Source organism: Stegostoma tigrinum, chromosome 23 (genome assembly GCF_030684315.1).
Source record: "Stegostoma tigrinum isolate sSteTig4 chromosome 23, sSteTig4.hap1, whole genome shotgun sequence".
NCBI classification, from domain to species: Eukaryota; Metazoa; Chordata; class Chondrichthyes; order Orectolobiformes; family Stegostomatidae; genus Stegostoma; species Stegostoma tigrinum.
The window spans coordinates 43,355,129-43,373,542 of NC_081376.1; the positions used below are offsets into that span (position 1 = coordinate 43,355,129).

At 41.8% G+C, this 18,414-nt stretch overlaps 1 protein-coding gene and 1 long non-coding RNA gene across 6 annotated transcripts in view; one reads left to right on the forward strand and one right to left on the reverse strand.

Annotated features, from left to right (window-relative positions):
* The window catches only part of LOC132210910 (uncharacterized), a 77,113-nt gene extending 69,104 nt beyond the window's left edge, over positions 1-8,009 (reverse strand). Inside the window, exon 1 of the long non-coding RNA XR_009447151.1 lies at positions 7,515-8,009. This is a non-coding gene — a long non-coding RNA (uncharacterized LOC132210910). The remainder of the gene's footprint in view (positions 1-7,514) is intronic.
* antkmt (adenine nucleotide translocase lysine methyltransferase) lies at positions 7,667-18,162 on the forward strand. 5 transcript variants are annotated; one of them, XM_048551786.2, is made up of 7 exons: positions 7,667-8,012; positions 10,414-10,574; positions 12,806-12,910; positions 13,609-13,749; positions 15,165-15,215; positions 15,410-15,472; positions 17,809-17,924. In XM_048551786.2, exons 1-6 carry the CDS (start codon positions 7,787-7,789, stop codon positions 15,437-15,439), a joined length of 714 nt encoding a protein of 237 aa, XP_048407743.1. In that variant the 5' UTR covers positions 7,667-7,786; the 3' UTR covers positions 15,440-15,472; positions 17,809-17,924. The 5 variants fall into 5 exon arrangements, with proteins under 5 accessions (XP_048407743.1, XP_048407742.1, XP_048407741.1 ...); XM_048551784.2 differs by lacking the exon at positions 15,410-15,472 and having other exon boundaries at positions 7,670-8,012; positions 17,809-18,162; XM_048551788.1 differs by lacking the exons at positions 7,667-8,012; positions 15,410-15,472 and adding an exon at positions 8,019-8,148 and having other exon boundaries at positions 17,809-18,162.
* The last annotated feature ends 252 nt before the right edge of the window (positions 18,163-18,414 follow it).

The following is an 18,414-nucleotide window of genomic DNA, read 5'->3' on the forward strand; positions in this document are numbered from 1 at the left end:
TTAATAACTATAGCATATTTCTGTGAAATCCATTAGCTTACACAATAAAAAGCTGAGCTATATGTTAAATTTTTATATTATATATCATAGATATATTTGATTTGGATACATATAGGAATGAGACAAAGAACTTCTAACACCACAATACTGAAGCAGTCACCTGCTGGGTTGTCTCAATGGACAACATAAGACATAAACCAAATTTGTACACAGCAAGCTCTCACAAACATTGATGGCATGTCGACCAGGTTTTCGTGCCATTAGTTAATGGTTAAGAATTGACATTGTAAAGAACTCCCCTACTCATCTTCACAATCAGGCTGTGGGATTCCACCCACAAAGGCAAATGTACATCAACGTAACATCTCACCCAAAAGATGGCACCTCTGACATTGCAACCTTCCCCTCAGTACAACACTGAAGCACTTAGGGCAAAGAGATGAGGTATAATCCAAGCCTTGATGGCACTGAAAGCTTTGGAAAATATTGATATAACCTGCTTAATTTAAACTAATAATGGCAGAGAACTAACTGTGAAATTCCTTCCAGTTCTATAAAACCTTAAAATTCCCCTCTAATCGCAGAAACGAATACAGGGAGGAATAATTTTATTTGTGACTTTTTTTATGTTTTCTTCTCCTCCTTGAATTGAGTTTTGTTCTTCTGCACAATGTTAGAATTATTAATATTAAGGCAGTGCTTCCTTCCTTGTAGGGAAGTCACCAAACCCATCTCACTCTTGAATCCATGAACAGAAAATGCTGGAGAAATTTAGCAGGTCTGGTAGCATCTGCATAGAGAAAAACAGAGGTAACATGTTAAGTCTGGTATGACACTTCTTCAGAACTCCAGTATTTCTCCAGAGTTCTCTCCAGCACTTTCTTTTTTTATTTCAGATTTCCAGCATCCATAATATTTTGCTTTATTTGGGTGCCATCTCTGATTGTTTCACACTTCAGGCTGTTATAAGCTGACAACCACAAAATGAAATGAAGGCAAAATTATGTGGCTTCCAGAAATTCAGCATGGTGGCTCAGTGGTTAGCACTAGTGCCAGGGACCGAGGTTCAATTCTACCCTCAGCTGACCGTACAGAGTTTACATGATCTCCCTGTGTCTGTGTGGGTTTCCTAACACAGTCCAAACCCGTGTAGATTGAGAACTGCAGATGCTGTAAATCAGGAACAAAAACAGAATTTGCTGGAAAAGCTCAGCAGGTCTGGCAGCATGTGAAGGGGAAAAAAAATCAGAGTTAATATTTCAGGCCTGGTGACCTTTCCTCAGAATTGAAACATTAACTCTGATTTTTTTTACTTTACAGATGGTGTCAGACCTGCTGAGCTTTTCCAGCAACTTCTGTTTTAGTTCCAAACCTGTGGAGGTCGGGTGGATTGGCTGTGGCAAATGTAGGGTTACTGGGGTGGGGTGGGTTTGGGTAATATGCCCTTCACAGTGTTGATGCTGACTCAATGGGCTGAATGGCTTGATACCACACCCAAGGGGTTCTATGAAAACACAGAGGAAAACTGTATGGTCCAACTCAGCACGCCTGGCAGCATCAGGGGAGAGAGAAACAGAGTTAACATTTTGGGTCTGGAATGAATCTTCTTCATGTCTGAAAAACAGCCAGGCTGGACTTGAAATGTTAACTTTGTTTTACTCCTCACAGATGTTGAGTTTCTCCAGCATTCTCTGTTTGAACTACTAACTGTAAATTCTGTCTCTGAAGTTTTTCTCCTTTCTGAATTCTGCCAGATGTCTGACGTATACTGAATGGTTGTCACACAAGGACACAGCTAAGAGAGGGGAACCAACAAACAAAGGAAATAGGCATGAACTATTGCTGATTATTCCTCAGCAATAAGCACTAGTTTCCCTCGGGTGACACTCATTCCAAGGACTAACTGTCTGACTTCAAAGAGACAATGAAAAGGATGATACAGAGAAGGTTAAAAAATAACCAATTCTGTTAAGTCCAACCTGTTTTATTTAAACTCATAAATGTTTGGCCTTTATAGCAGGTCTGTTCCAGATATAGCATTCAAATACGGCGCAATTCATGCTCCCTTGACATCAGGCCTGAATGAAATATTTAAAAAATCACCATCTTGCTCTCCCAAACAGCAATGCTATTGCATCATGAGCAATGACAGAAATATGAGCCACCATTTCATTTTATTACAAGTCAGCACTGAAGATGTTTAGACCTAGTGCTCAGCATTTACACTTTTATGGTTGTGATGCAGCAATATTTCTGATTTTATTCTCCTCCTTCTGCTGCCAATGCAGAGAATCAGACTGTGGCACGGCACTATAAAAATCAGGCACGCCCTGTAAGTTGCCCGAATGTCTGTTGTCCTTGTGTGAATCAAAGCAGTGAGTTTGGGTGGGCTATTTGGCTGTGAGAAGCATTGCCATAATCGGATGTGTTACCTTGCTCCACCTACACGTGGGAATATTCAAGCAAAGATGGGTGAAAGCAAGGACAAGAGCCTTATCTTACTTTTTCTTGCTCACTACACAAACTGAAAGCAATTACCAAAAATGCTTCCTTCCCTTGTTGAAGTGACAGGTCTTTTTTCCCCTAAATTTGTATACTGAATGCCAGTACAGTTTTACTGCCTCACTGCACAGTGTCTATTTCTCATCCATAACTTCCCTCAGAAAGACGGTGGTGAGTTGCTTTCCAGAACAGCTATTGTCCATGCTTTGTAGGTATCCCCACAGTGCTGTCAGGGAATGAGCCACATAACAGTATAGTGGTATATTTCCAAGTGATGATGTCAAATTCAAATCAAACAAACAAACATGAAATGAGTATTGAGCGGAGATTAGGAAGGAAATGTATATGTCCAATCTGCCTTTCCTCCCAGATACAAATGTAATGAATAAACCTAATGAATCTTTGCACTGATGAGGGTGGAATTCATAAGTGAGCCAGTTGTGTCAGTTGTATGAAGTTTTGCTCAAATTCCATTGTGAGCCTCCAAATGTTATGATCCCAGCTAATGTTATTCCTTTTCGTTAAATCCCAGATTGATATCTGGCTTGATTGATAATATTTTGATTTTATTTGCATTTAACAAGGTAATCTCTCACAGAAACATGAGAACGCAATATTGCAGATTTGGTTTTAATAATAAAACTGAAGTTTATTTCACAAAAGAAATGAAAATAGAATAAACCAAACTATTCACACAAAGCACAAATGTAAAGATTTTGAAACATGCAGCAAAAACATACTCCCATTAATCCCAAAAACAAATCTAAACAATTTTCTTCCTTTATCAGGAGAAACTGCTTCACACATTAGTCATCAGCCAAAACAGAATTCCCAAAGCGAAACCACAACCTTTTTGCCAAGACATGAGTACTCCCTCTAAACTTAAAAACATATTTAAATAGAACCTGCTAACTGAAACCTGTTTTATTTGTCCTGTTGTTAAAAACTCTCCAAGATAAAATGAAAACCATTAGTTCTTGAGGCTATATCCCTCAAACTGTTTTAAAAGGAAGCACCGTGGTTACAGAAATACTTAGAAGTTAATCATTATTAACACCCCCCCAAACACAGAAACCCCAAATGCCACTAAGTTCAATATTCAATAATAATGAGATATCTATAAATCAGACACACTACAAGACAGGTACTGCACTTTGTTTAGGGCACCGAGAAAGGTTCTGTTGGCCAAAGAAAAGTTACATGATGACTCATCAGGATGAGATTGGGGCTTAAAGGCATAAGTAAAAATGAGACTACACAAACATGGTTTGTATTCTCTTCAATGCAGAAGGTCTCACATCTAATAGAAACACAGAAAATAGCTGCAGAAGTAGGCCATTCGGCTCTTTGAGCCTGCAACACCATTCAATATAATCATGGCTGATCATACAATTTCAGTATCCCACTCCTGCTTTCTCTCTATACTCCTTGGTCCCTTTAGCCACAAGGGTCACATCCAGCTTCCTCTTCAATAAATCTAAAAAACTGGCCCCAACAGCTTCCTGTGGGAGAGAATTCCACAGGTTCACAACTCTCTGAGTGAAGAAATTCTTCCTCATCTCAGTCCTGAATGATCTACCGCTTATTCTTAGACTGTGATGGAGATGTATCAAATGATCGAGAGACTCGAGAAATTATTTCCTCTGATACAAGTATCCAGATCAACAAGACATAACCCTAAAATTAAAACAACATGAAATTAAGAAATATTTTTCACACGAAAAGAGAGCAAAGATCTGAAACTACGATAATCTGTGATCACTTAATGTTATTTAATCTGGAACCAAAGACTGTCAACATGCAACCAATAAGACTTTCAATATTGAGATCGACAGGCTTTAAGTATTTATTTCAAGGGTTATGGATTAAAGGTGAGATAAGTAGATTTGAAGTACAGATCAACCTCGATCTGATTGAATGGCAGAACAAGGTGATACAGTCATAGAGTCCTGTGGAATGGAAACAGACCCTTCAGTCCATGATGAATATAGTCCCAAACTAAGCTACACCCACCTGACTGCTCCTGGCATACATCCTTCCAAACCTTTCCTATTCATCTATATATCTAAGTGTTTTTTAAATGTTGTAACTGTGCCCACATCCATCACTTCCTCAGGCAATCCGAGGGCTGAATTGCCTACTCGTTTTCCAATGGTCCTATAGTTGTTCAGCTGTCTCTCCCATTGTGTTTACAAACTTCAGGTTTAATTTCTTTTTACATGAATAAGGCAAAAGATAATTATTAAAATTACCAGAATATATTGTACCTTTACAATCAGTATCATAAACAAAATCCTGTCAGGGTTTATGTAATTATGTTGTAAATTGCTTTCCAACATTTTGCTTACATGGTTTGTTTTCAATCTCACCGGAAATCAGCATTTCTCTATTTCATTTTTATTGACAATGAAATATAAATTTTACATTAAAAAAATGACTTGCATTCTTGGAGCATTTTGCAAGGCCATCGGATATTTTAAAGCAATTTAGAGCCAGTGAAATACATTTTCTAAGTACATTTCCCCATCCATCACCGACACACAGTGAAAGCAGAATGTACCGGCGATAAGATGCCCTGTTGTGATGCACTAAGGCTCCTACAAAAGCACTTTCCAAAACAAGAATCCCACCACCTGCAAATTTCCCTCCAAGTCACACACCGTCCTGACTTCGAACTTCTGCATCACCACTCCCTCAATGTCAATGGGTCAAAATCGTGCTTGTTTCCTAACTATGTCGACATCACATGAACTGCAGCTGCTCATCAGAAAAGGGTGAAGGGGGCAGAGCTGAAATATCACTGGACTAGTCATCCAGAAGTCAGGACAGTGCACTGGAGACACGGGTTCAAAACTCACCACAGTACTCGCTTATATCCTGCAAATCTTGCTTAGAAAGGCAGTCATTGGAAAACCATCATTGATTTTGTTGTTTTAAAAATTCATGTGGTTCACTAAACCATACAGGGAGGGAAAACTGCCATCCTTACCTGGTCTGGCCTATGTGTAGCCCCTGAATGACAGCAATGTGGCTGACTCTTAACTATTGGGAAATGGCCTAGAAAGTCACTCAATTCAAGAGCGAATAGGGATGGGAGATAAACGTTGGCCTTGCCATCGACGCCACCCACTCCCCGTGAAAAAATAAAGGAAACAAGTCCCAGTGACATGCACAGCCTGTGGTAAATTGAAACAGTCACTGCTTGTAATTAGAAAACACAGCAGTACATTTTCACTCTGCAAAACAGCACTGTGATAACAACCATGTAACCTGTGTTTTTGCAACGCTGATTGTGAGATTAAACAGAACACCAGAAATAATTCTCACGGAAGTGGTGCCGTGGATCTTTAACATCCATACACAGGTAGATGGGCCTCAGGACCACGTCATATGAGAGACAGAACATTCTAACAGTGCATTAATCGCTTCCTCAGCTGTTATTGTCAGCCTTGATTTCTGAATTAAGTGCTGCAGTGATACTTGAATCCAGAATCTTAAACAACTCACACAGTTGACACTGCAAATGTCATGAAAATGAAGCAGTGACACAAGAGTCTCATTAGCTTTCAGTGATGTTATAGAATAATTGGTTAAAAAAAACCCCGCAATATGACACAGGGTTTCACAAAGTAGGAGTAGGATGTGCAAGTATGGTCAGGTGCTGACATTTTGGTGTTGTGATGTCTAAGGCAGCAACTGCCATCATTAAGCTCCAACTGGGTTATATCAGCTGATGTTCTTCTTCAACAGCCCCACTTGGTCACAGTAGTCTCGACCTCACTCTCACAGAGGGGTCAGAACAATTTTCAAGCTTCGAAATGGCATCACAGCCAGAGAATGTTTGGGAAGTAATGACCTAACTAAAATGAAATATAAAGTTTTTGAGAAGATTTGAAGTTCGTGTTGTGGATGAGGTTGTAGACAGGCTTACCGAGCTGGTGAGTTTAGATGCAAATGTTTCGTTACCCTGCTTGGTAACATTGTCAGCGCGTCTCCGGTAAAGCGTTGACATTCTGTCCAGCTTGTCATTTATATGCCTCCGTTTGCTCGGGTGGTTGACATTACTTCCGGTTCTGTTTTTCAGTGGTTTGTATGCAGGATCTAATTCAATGTGTTTGTTGTTGGAGTTCTGGTTGGAATTTCAGGCCTCCAGGAATGCCCTGGTGTGTCTCTGTTAGGCTTGCGCAATTATCGATGTGCTCTCCCAGTTGAATTCATGTCCCTTGTTGTCTGTGTGTAGTGAGGCGAGTGAGAATTCATCATGTCTCTTGGTGGCTAGTTGGCATTCATGCATCCATATTGTTAACTCCATCAACAAACACATTGAATTAGACCCTGTGTACAAACCACTGAGAAACAGAACCGTAAGTAATACCAACAACCGCAGCAAACTGAGGGATATAAATAACAAGGGGGACAGACACCAACGCTTCGCAGGAGATGCACTAATGATGTTACCTAGTAGGGTGATGAAATGTTTGCAACCAAACCCAGCGGCTTGGCGATCCTGTCTACAACCCAGAATAAAATATGATTTATTGTTCAGGAGATAAGTTGTATATTGTAAATATCTTAGGGGAACCGTTACCAAAACAAAACATGGGACTGAGCCGTGCAACACAGTAGGTGTCTTGCTGCAGACTGTTACAGTACAGCAGTAAAGCTGTGCTTCAAGTCCCTCACTATAGGCATGAGCACATGCAGTACTCAAGGAGTACTACAGCGTCAGAAACAAGTCCTTGCTTCAGGTCTCTGTAAACGACTCCATGGCACATCATGCATAAGAGCAGCAGGGTTCGTCCTGGTGTGCAGGCCAATATCTGTCCAATGCAATATATACTGGGATTCTGAAGAAGGATCACCGGACCCGAAATGTTAACTCTGCTTTCTCTCCACTGATGCTGCCTGACCTGCAGAGTTTCTCCAGTAATTTCTGGCTTTCTTCCTGACTCCTAACATCCACAGTTCACCTTTTTTTTTGGCATTATGTCGAACTAAACACCACACTTTACCTGGTCAGCCTGGCTGGGATCTTGCTGTGAATAAATGGGCTGTTGGTTACATAGGAACTAGAGTCACTTCAGGTGCAGTGGAGGCTGAGGTTATTGAAGGTGCTACATGAATGCAGAATCATTCCTGAGGGATTATAAAGGCTCTGTGCGGCTCTGTGAGATACTCCAGTTGGGGGCGGGTCACCGTTTTAAAACAAACCGTCCCCCATGGTTTCTCTGTCCAATTCTACAGACTCCAGACCTGATCCACCACCAACAACAATCCGAGGGGGATGGCGACTGACCGCCACTTTCATTCGTTATTCTTGTTTCGGTTCCAAGTCAGGACGGGGAGGCTGAACGACCACACCGGGAGCTCGGGCGGACTGATCGACGCCGGGGATGCGCGCCCCTCACCGGCCGCGTGCGCGGAACCTTCTGGAAAAGCGAGGAGCTACGCAAGCGAGGCGCGGCGGGGGACCGGTTTGGCTGCGGCACTTCTCTTTCCGTTCCGTCGCGGTAAGCGGCCCGTTCCGGTACTAGGGGTTGGTTGGTGGGTGGACAACATGGCGGAAGAAACGGCCTGAGTTTGGAAATGGGCCTGGAGAAAGTTCAGGAAATGAGACGCCGGGATCGTGTGAAAGTGAGCGGGAAGGTGCTCGCCGAAAGCCTGGAGCTCCCACGGGGTCTCCACGGCCACCTTTCTTTTTAATTTCTAACGAGTTTGTTTTGGCCTTACAGCTGCAGTCAGTATGTCATCTTCCACCCCCCACTGAGAAAGAGAGCCCGTACCCCCTTACCCAGGGGGTAAGTGAGGGGCAGGTTCACCTGGCGCAGGTGGGACTTGAACCTGGATCTCCATTACCTAGGTTCCACTTTCCTCTGGGTTGCAAAACCATGGCCCTGAGCCACGATCAACAAGGTGTGGAGCAGGCCAGGCAGCATCAGAGGAGCAGGAAAGCTGACATTTCAGGTCGGGACCCTTCTTCATTTTCTGAAGAAGGGTCCAGGCCCGAAATAATAGGAACTACAGATGCTGGAGAATCTGGGATAACAAGGTGTGGAGCTGGATGAACACAGCAGGCCAGGCAGCATCAGAGGAGCAGGAAAGCTGACATTTCAGGTCGGGACCCTTCTTCACTTTCTGAAGAAGGGTCCACGCCCGAAATAATAGGAACTACAGATGCTGGAGAATCTGAGATAACAAGGTGTGGAGCTGGATGAACACAGCAGGATAAGCAGCATCTTAGGAGCAGGAAAGCTGACCTTTTCTGAAGAAGGGCCCAGACCCCGAAACGCCAGCTTTCCTGCTCCTCTGATGCCGCTTGGCCTGCTGTGTTCCTCTAGCTCCACACTAAGTTATCTCTGACTTCAGCGTCTGCAGTTCTTACTATCTCTAATTTTAAACAGGGTTTGTTGTAGTGTGGACGTGCTAACGACGTTGGACAGTTCACCCACAGTGCAGGCTTACAGTCTCTGACCTGGTGTTGCACTCCACTATGGAAAATAGTTACTTTTGGAAAATAAAGAAGGATTTTATGCTGCAGGGATAGTGTCACTGCTTCTGGACCATAAGGCCTGAGTTCATGTCCCAGCTGCCCCATGTCTGAACAGGTTGATTTAAATAGGATTTAATGGGATGGATATATAAGTAGAGGTGTTTGTGGTGCGGTGGTAATGTCCCTACCTCTAGGCCAGAAGATCTGGTTCAAGTCCCACTTGTCCCAGAAATGTGTCATTGGCAGATTGGAACAGGTTGTTTAAAATTCTCGTGTCCATACTGTTGAACCAGAGGCACCTAGTTCAAGCATCTTGCTCCAGAACATGTCTGAATATGTTGATTAAAGTATCCAGCACGGAGGCGGTGATATAATGATAATGTCACAGCCCTGGTTATCCACAACCCCAGACTTATATTCTGGGAACATGGTTTTACATCCCACTATAATAGATGGTGAAGTTTGAAAAATAGAGGGCTTTGTGATACAAGGGTAGTGTCCCTGCCTCTGGGTCAAAAGGTCTGGGTTCAAGTCCCATCTTCCACTAATGTGTGTCTTTCTTAACTGGTTGTTTGAATTTTTTTTTCCTCTGTCACCTGTTAAGGGTGCAGATTTTATTCTCCTGCAGTGGGTGTCAGACTTAATTGACTTTCCTTTACTTTAAGCGATGCTCCCTTATTTTTACAGTGTCCCTTAATGGCTGCCTTCAGTCGCTTGTCTCCAAATTGAACCTGGAAGTCTTAATCAAGTGTTTTGTGTGGGCCTGCGAGCCACACAGCAATGAGATGATAAAGTTAGCCCATAAGTTGTGAAATTTGCACCATAGCCTGCCATTGCACTCACCGTTACCCCTCCTCCCTTTTCTCTTCTCCTCCAGTAGAAATATGCCTTCCTATCATAAGAATTGGCCACCCTTCAGGGAGTTTTGTCTGATTCAAAACATTTTCATGGTTAACTTCAGTTTAGAATGTTCACGTTTATGTCTTCTATCCCCTTTTGTGTAAGTTCCTGATTTTGCTATTGTGTACTAACTAGAATGCTTCCAACTAGTCACTTTGATTTTAAATTTGACATAGAGACTTAAAGTATGTATTCTCCTTCCAATGTTGACGTAAGATTTTTAAAAGAGAAAAAAAACCTGCATTTGTATGGCATAATTTACAACTCCAGGATATCCCATTGCACTTCGCAGTAAACAAAGTACCTTTGAAACGTACACACTAATAGTCAATATATAAATCATTACAGACATTTGCACTCTGCATACTCTGTCAAACAAAAATATGGTAATGACCAAACGACTGCTTTTTGTGATGTTTGTTGAGAGTATTGGCTGATATTTGATCCTTAGATTTCCTGTTTGAAGAGTATTTCAGCATATACATGCAAGTATATTCTTACAGTCATTTTGTGCTTTTTAGGAATGGACCAGGATGACAGTGAAGGGGAAACTGAACTCAGGAAGCAGTCAGTTGGTGGTTGGGGTTTACTGCAGATTGCCAGCTGCTCAGGATTAACTGCATATGTAGTATGGGCAGGAATACTGATGCCTGGTTTCAGGAGGGTCCCTCTAAGATTACAGGTATGGAAATAACAACTTTCTACAAAGTGCTTTAGATGTACACTGTAGATCAGACAGCCTGACTTAAGGTAACCATATAAAAATGAACGTGCAGTGAATTTCTCTGGTTAACCAGCAGCTAGTACTGTCAGCTTGATGATGATGTTCATAACAAGTGTCACATGATCTGTACTCCTCACACCTGTACTTCTAAGTTGCTTTCATTGCTTTGAATGCAAGATCAGTGTCATCAGGAAAAAAGATCTAAACATAGTAGCACCACCTTTTCAATAGGTCCACAGAAAATCATAAAACTATTGTTGGATTTTTTCAGGTAAAGAACTTTAGGTCGGATCTCAGCTCCAATTTACAGGATCAGAAGCAACAGGGTTTCAGGAAGATTAGGGTCAGAGATGGCAATGAGACATCGTGGAACTTACTAAAGAAGCCCTACAATGTGGAAGCGGGCTATTCTGCCCATTGAGTCCACACTGCATCCCACCCAGACCCAACCCCTACCCTATCCCTGTAACCCTGCATTTCCCATGGCTGATCCACCTAGCCTGCACATAATGGGCAATTTAGCATAGCTAATCCACCTAACTCAGCAAATCTTTAGACTGTGGGATGAAACCAGAGCACCTGAAAGAAACACATGGAGACACAGGGACAACATGTAAACTCCACACAGACAGTTGCCTGGGATCGAACCTAAGCCCCTAGCGCTGTGAGGCAGCAATGCTAACCATGAAGTCACAAATAAGTTAATTTATCTCTTCTACATAGTAAGTCACTAAAGTTTGGAGTACCCTGCTTGGTATGGTAGTGGGAACAAGAACATGAGTGTAGTTCCAACTTGATTGCTCTTTGAAAGACAGAGCGCAGGCTTGGTGGGACAAATGGCCTGCATCTGTGATGTATTATTCAATTACTCTCCCAGTTTCTCTCCACAAGCATGAACTGAGAATGTTGTCATTACTAACACAGTATGGAGCTGGAGGAGCACAGCGTGCCAGGCAGCAGCAGGAAAATTGACTTTTCAGATTGGGAGCCTTTTTCAGAAATGGGGAGGTGGAAGGGAGCTCTGAAATAAATAGAGGCAGGAGGGGTGGAGCTAGGGAAGGTAGATGGGATGGTGATGGGTGAGTGCAGGTAAGAAGTGGTTGGGATTGATAGTAAGATGGGAAGGGCGGATAGATGGGAGTGAAGATGGACAGCTTGTGTCTAGTCAAAGAGATGGGGATGAGAATGAGGGTTGGTCATGCGATGAGGCCAGGGGTGGGGAGATTTGAAACTGGTAAAGTCCACATTGAGAACATTGGGTCGTAGGCTCCCAAAGTGTTCTTACCAGCTCTGAGAATGTTGTCTGTAAGTCTGACATAAGGTATTATTGATATTTATATTGATTTATATATAATGAAGAACATTTCTGATGTTGCTGAAAGGAAAAAAAACATGCTGTTGAAGGTTTTCTTGCACAGTTCAGGATGGAATCACAGGAATATCACATTTCCAAGAGAGCAGCAATTCTGCATGAGAAAAGCTTTGTTTTAGCAAGTGGCCTTTGACACTTGGACCTGTTGCCATGGTAAATGCACCATGGCAACAGCACTTAACAGCCAAACCTTTAAATTCAAACCGGGCAAGTTAACTCTGATTGGTCAGGGAATTGCCATGAGGGGTGCGGCAGAGAATGAATTCACCAAAGCTTTGTTTTGTTGAAATACTGCAATGTTTGGCATGTTTTGCAAAAGACAGGCCCTGCGTGTGAATAAACACTAGAATACACAGATGAGTCGCGCTTCAAGACCAAATTTATAATCTCAAATTGGTTATTACTGTAATTTTTTGCACAGACATGATTGCTCAGCAAGTGTTATCCAATCACAGAATCACATTTAATGTTGGACACTGCATTCTGAGTTTTGCGACCACACACTAGTTGAGTACAGTCTGCACCCAGTCTTTTGAAGCTCTATTTGATGTGATTTACCAGTTATTCGGACATTAATGAAGGAGAATTCAAATCGCTCCAGATTGGACAGCAACAATGATCTGGGATCATTATTAGCTCGGAAATTGGAGGTTATTGAACTCATTAAACTGTTGAATTTGTAACAACAACTGTAACAGGAAAATAATGTTTTGTCAGGTCTTTAGAATTAGTTTGGGTAAGTGAATTGTGAATTTTGTTTCTCTTTTTTTGAGAAAAGTCAGCTGCACACAATAAAGAGGTGAATGTCTTTTACCAGGTACCCTACATACCTGCAAGCCACAAGCAGGTGAAAAATGTGATGACTTTACTGGAAGGCCGGTCTGGCAAAGTGGTGGACTTGGGATCAGGTGACGGCAGAATCGTACGTAATTAGTTGGACTGAAAGGCAATGCATTCTGCAGACAGAAATGCAAACAACTGCTAAAATTTAACTAGGATCTCAGTGCTTACTTAAGCCCAATGTTATAAAAAAATTGATTAAAAACCCGAATAATTGTTCTTATTTAGTGGAAGCTGCTTAACTATCTCCAGTTGTCTGAAGAGCTGGTTTGCCTCCAGAGCAATGCCAACAGCGTGGGTTCAATTCCTGTATCAGCTGAGCTTGCCACGAAGGTCCCTCCTTCTCAACCTCTTCTATCACTGAAAACGTGGTGCCCCTCAGGTTAAACCATCACCAGCCATATCTCTGTAATGAAGGCGTAGCCCTATGGTCCTCTGGGACAATGGACTTATTTTACCTTTATCTTCTCCTTCCTCACTTAGAAGACAAACCTATCAGTTCTTTCCCATTGCGATGATATGATAGTTAAAGGTATCATAGGGAGAAGGCAAAAGTGAAGTATAAACACTGGCATAGTCCATTGGGCTGAATGATCTGTTTCTATGTTGACAGTTCAATATAAGATACAAAGTAAAGTAGTTGCAGTTGTACAGATTTGGACTGAAAGAAGTACTTCTTTCTCATTGTTGCATTACCACCATTCATTTGTCATTTTCAAAGTCGTACAAACCAGGCCCCTCTTCATGATATTAAGGAACAGAGTCCCTGTTGCTTTGCAGGTGTTAGAAGCCAGTAGACATGGCTTCCATCCAGCAGTTGGCTATGAATTAAATCCATGGCTCATCAGGCTGTCAAAGTTCTACGCTTGGAGAGCTGGTTGTTACAGCCAGGTTTCTTACATGAAACAAGATTTGTGGAAGGTAGGAGAACCTTAATTTTGCGTTAATGTATAAAGTCGGGGTAAAAGCTTCATCATTAGATATTAATGGGTGTTACTCATAAGCTTTCTCAATCTTGAAAATGTTCTTTTTGAAAAATTATGTGCATTAAAAATCACATCTAAATGCTAATTCTTTTTGGCAGCCAGATTCCAACAAAGTACAGACTTCTACAAGCATGTACATGATTCATGCAAACTGATAATTAATCACCATTTTCTGGCCTTAGGAATGCAAGTAAAACTTTGTGGTTGGCCTCTATTTCAGTTCTCCTTAGCTAATGTCACAGTGGTTCAGAAATGATTTCAAGCATCAAAGGGTTATGTTCTTCATTTAAAAAGAACAGCTAACGATAAGCAGACCCCTCGATCTAATTGTCCCACGTGAGAGGTAGTTATAACATAGTGCAAATGTTTTCCCAAGAAATAATGTAACTTTATCCTGGGAAAAGTTTGGTCTGAAACTATGTAAAAATTATACAGATCAAGTGAAGATTGCCAATTGAAAGTTATTGTCCAGAATTTGAACAAAATTGGCCCGTTAAAAGTAAAAGCAAAGAGCAGTTCATTTGCATGATAGACCAGTATTTTAGTGCAGAGTCTGACATAGCCTGCTGTGCAGGATGTGTGAATGGAAAGCTATCACGCTCAGATAAGCGTTGAAGAGAATGTGTTATATAAAACATGACATAACAACATAGGGGCAGGCTGTTCAGCCCTTCGAGCCTATTCCACCATTCAATATGACCATGGCTGATCATGTGACTCAGTACCCTGTTTCCGCTTTGTCTCCATATTCTTTAATCCCTTTAGTCCTAAGAACCATATCTAACTCATTGAAAACATTCAATGTTTTGGCCTCAACCATTTTTGGTAGTACAGAATTCCACAGGCTCGCCACTCTGAGTGAAGAAATTTCTCCACATCTCAGTCCTAAATGGCCTACCCCATATCCCTCGAGTGTGACCCCCTAGTTCTAGTTGTGTTACAACAACAAATTGCATTTATGAAACAACTTTGTCATAATGAAGCATCCCAGAGTGATTCATGGGATCAGCCAGGAAATAAGAACAGGGGTTGGCCTTTCAGTCTTTTGAGTCCACAGCCAGTCTTTTGTATGTTCTGGTCGTTGAGCAAAATTGTCAAGGGCCTGGAACAGAACTTGTTCATCTTGTTAGTTGTAGAATGTTGCTGAGGGGACTTTGAGAGATTGGAAAGTTACAGGCAAAGAACAGACTATCAGAAACCAAAACCTCATGTACAAATTGTTGCATAAGTTCTTATACAGTGATGTAAAACCTGTGCATGGCATCTATGTAAATTAGGGGCTGCGAATGCGATTCTCTGAAATGGACTGGTGAAATATTCATGAAATGAATTTGTTCATTGTTATTTCAGGTTGATTTGTCAGACTGTTCAAATGTCACGGTTTTCTTAGCTCCTAGTGTGGTAAGTAGTAGGTGATTCTTTTCGCTGTCTTTATTCCTCATACCTCCCTTTTATTAATTCATACGCGTGGCTTATCGGTCTATTCTCGGCAATTTTACAATTACTGTTTTCTGTTTGCTTGCAAACTCCAAATAATATTGTGTTATATTGTTTGGTTTCAAATGCTAAGTATTTCTTTGTGTTCACTTGGGTAGTGCCTGAAGCAGACCCATTGTCTCCAATGATCCACTGTACAACTTTATTTGGCTAATATAAGGGTAAGTAACCAAGGTTTGAACAGAAAACACTGTTCACTGCTCTCTGGTTTGCTGAGGTATGTCATACACAGCACACAACTCTTTGAGCTGAACTTTCCCATGTCTCAGCTAAGTATCAATTTTGGAGAGTTTCATTGAGGATTTCCATTCGTGAGCCCTGGCAATTTTTGTCACACAGTTCTGCCGTGTTCTCTTCATTAGGTCTGCATCCTGCCTCTATTGCACCACTTGTGTGGAATCTTGCAGTTAACAGTAGTGAAACTACTGGGTGCTGGGACTTAGAACACTCACACTACAGGCACCATATTTATTCTCCTACCATGCACCATTTCCAACACAACAGCCTGGTTTGAAGTAGCCATCTGGTTAGTGCAGTGCCCATGGTCTGAAGGAATGCGTAGTCATGACGCATGAAGGTTAATAACTTTCTGAGCTCCTCAAGGGGAAATGCCTCCCATCTCCTTTCCGTTACCTCACACAATTCTAACTCCACAGCATCCAGTTCCCACCAAGTATACTGCTGTCACTCTTGCATGCAGCTTTGTCCTTTAATGCTTCTCACACAGCCCAGCCCCTGAACTACAAAGTTTTCCTGCCCTCTGGACATGCTGCTCACTCAGTGATAGCAAAGTATGGAGCTGGATGAATACAGCAGGCCAAGCAGCATCGTAGGAGCACTGTGTTCATCCAACTCCACACTTTGTTACCTCGGATTCTCCAGCATCTGCAGTTCCCATTATCCCTGCTCACTCAGTGAAGCAGGTCATCTCATCACCTTTCCTGACTGAGGGCTGGCCAGTCCCTTGACTGATCATAGGCCCCTTGATGGGTCTGAAAACCACTTTCCTTAGGATATTTCAGTGAAGCAGACTCTGTGTTTGCTGCATAAGCTGATGGCAAATGCTTTAGGGGTGACGGTGCTGTCTACTAACATGTCTGCTCCCTTAGCTGTTCAGTGCTGGCAAGCAGGACAAGCTGCAATTCTTTCTGTCCACACAGAAAGGGAAGGCAGAGACACTGTGTCCAAATAAATGCCAAATCAGTGTTTGCTAAGAAAACAGGCTAAAAGCCCCAAGTTGAGATGGAGTGCCTATCCCTGCACACACTTGCCATTTCAGGGGTTAGTGATCCCCAAAATACACAGTTGAAGTGCTAAACTGTATTACAAGTCAGTCTGTGATATTGTGCTGAGGCTCCTGCTTTGCCAATGATTAAGGGTGCAGGCACCCAGTGCAGTGATTTATGCACTGAGATTTCAGGGAATGATGACCACGATAGAAGCCCTGACAAGACACCAGCAAGCTGCAATCACCACATGTCCACTTGGACTTTCCCGTCTGGAATTGGTGTGGTTTCATTTTTCAACAGTTCCTGGGAGAATAGCAACCTTCATAAAAAATGAGGCGAGATTAAGAAATGATGAGATGTTGACACGTGCAAGTAAGCCCCTTGCTGCTCTCCAACTGGATCCTTATCTAAACCGTTAAAACATTAAGGAGAAAATGTGAAAATTTTCCTGACATCAAGTTTCTCAATTTTTCATTCTCATTGTAAGTGTTCAATTTTCTCACCATTACCCAAATTGTTCAGACACTGGAAAGATTTTGCCTCTTTGGGAGACAGAAGAATAACACCTCATCACATCCTATGAAGCATTAAGACAACTTTATTCAACATCAGAAGTAAAATAAAGGACTGTGGATGCTGGTAATCTGAAGCAGATGCTGGTAGTCTGAGAATCTCAGCAGGCCTGGCAGCATCTGTGGAGAGAAAACAGAGGCAGCATTTTCTGGCCCTGTGACCCTTCTTAGAACAAAGATGTTGCCAAACCTGCAGGGTTTCTCCAGCGGTTTCTGTGTTTATAGAGCATAGTCTCGGCCAACAAACTGTTTTGAGCAGTGTATGTTTTATAGCAAATGCAGTCTTTACTAGAACCCTTGGAATCAAAAGGGGAAACCATTTCCATTGCACGTTCAAAATAAAACCAGTCCTTGCCATGCTTGGATAAATTTTACCAGAAATCAGCTGTAGCGTTTTGTCAGGTTTCATGGAGGATTTCTCTCACAAGGCTGCGTTTTCTCACACAATCATCCAAAACCCCCTCCCGTCTGATTTTCTGAATGTTAGTTTAATTTTCTGAAGCGATTGGTTGTGTAAAGAGGTAGATGATGTAATTCAGGTTATGGAAAGTCATTGTAATAGCTCTCACCATACATTGCTCATCCCAATGGTTGGGTATACACTGTGGGCACTAGAAGTACCATAACACTTAAGTTATTTGATCCTCCAATGAATTAGTCAATCAAAGACATTAAAATACACTTCTTTCTACACAGCTTTCTTTACTAGAAGTCAAGTTGTTAAATGAACTTCCAGAAGATGCCTGGATTGTTGCTGGTCGATTCCCTTTCCCAAATTGGAAACCTTGCTGCACTATTGGGGATGGGGTGGACAAAGCCTGGCGTTATAGTATCAAGCAACTCCGCCAAGAACTTGTTTCCCAGAACACGCTTGAAGGAACAGCGGTATAACATCCATTGACAAATCAATAGTTGCAAAAAGGCAACTTTCAAGAGGAGACAGTTTTTTTTTAATTTTAAGCTGCAATCCATGGATTTTTTAAAAAATAACTTACAAGAGATCTTTATCTGAAAGCCAAAGGATCCTCTATAATAAATTAATTAATCATCTATGATTATTTTTCAGTCAATGTTGTAACTTGAGAATGTGCATCTTTTAATAATGGAACTTGTTGCTTTACTAATTAAGAAGGGTAAGCAATCTGCTCTTGATTAGAAGAGGAATTTCACACCTTAATACAACATAGGAAGTTTTAGAGTGAGATTTGCAGGCAGATCACACTTTCAAAAATGTTTCCACTGTCATAATGTGTCACTGCTATGCTAAGCAGTGGGGTGCAAGGTTGTCCCTCTTTACAACTT

Coding starts and splice junctions, on each gene's coding strand:
- antkmt (XM_048551784.2), top strand. CDS start 7,787: ATGGCGACTGACCGCCACTTTCATTCGTTATTCTTGTTTCGGTTCCAA. Junction 10,575..12,805: donor GGGTCCCTCTAAGATTACAG/GTATGGAAATAA, acceptor GTCTTTTACCAG/GTACCCTACATACCTGCAAG. Junction 13,750..15,164: donor TGAAACAAGATTTGTGGAAG/GTAGGAGAACCT, acceptor TTGTTATTTCAG/GTTGATTTGTCAGACTGTTC.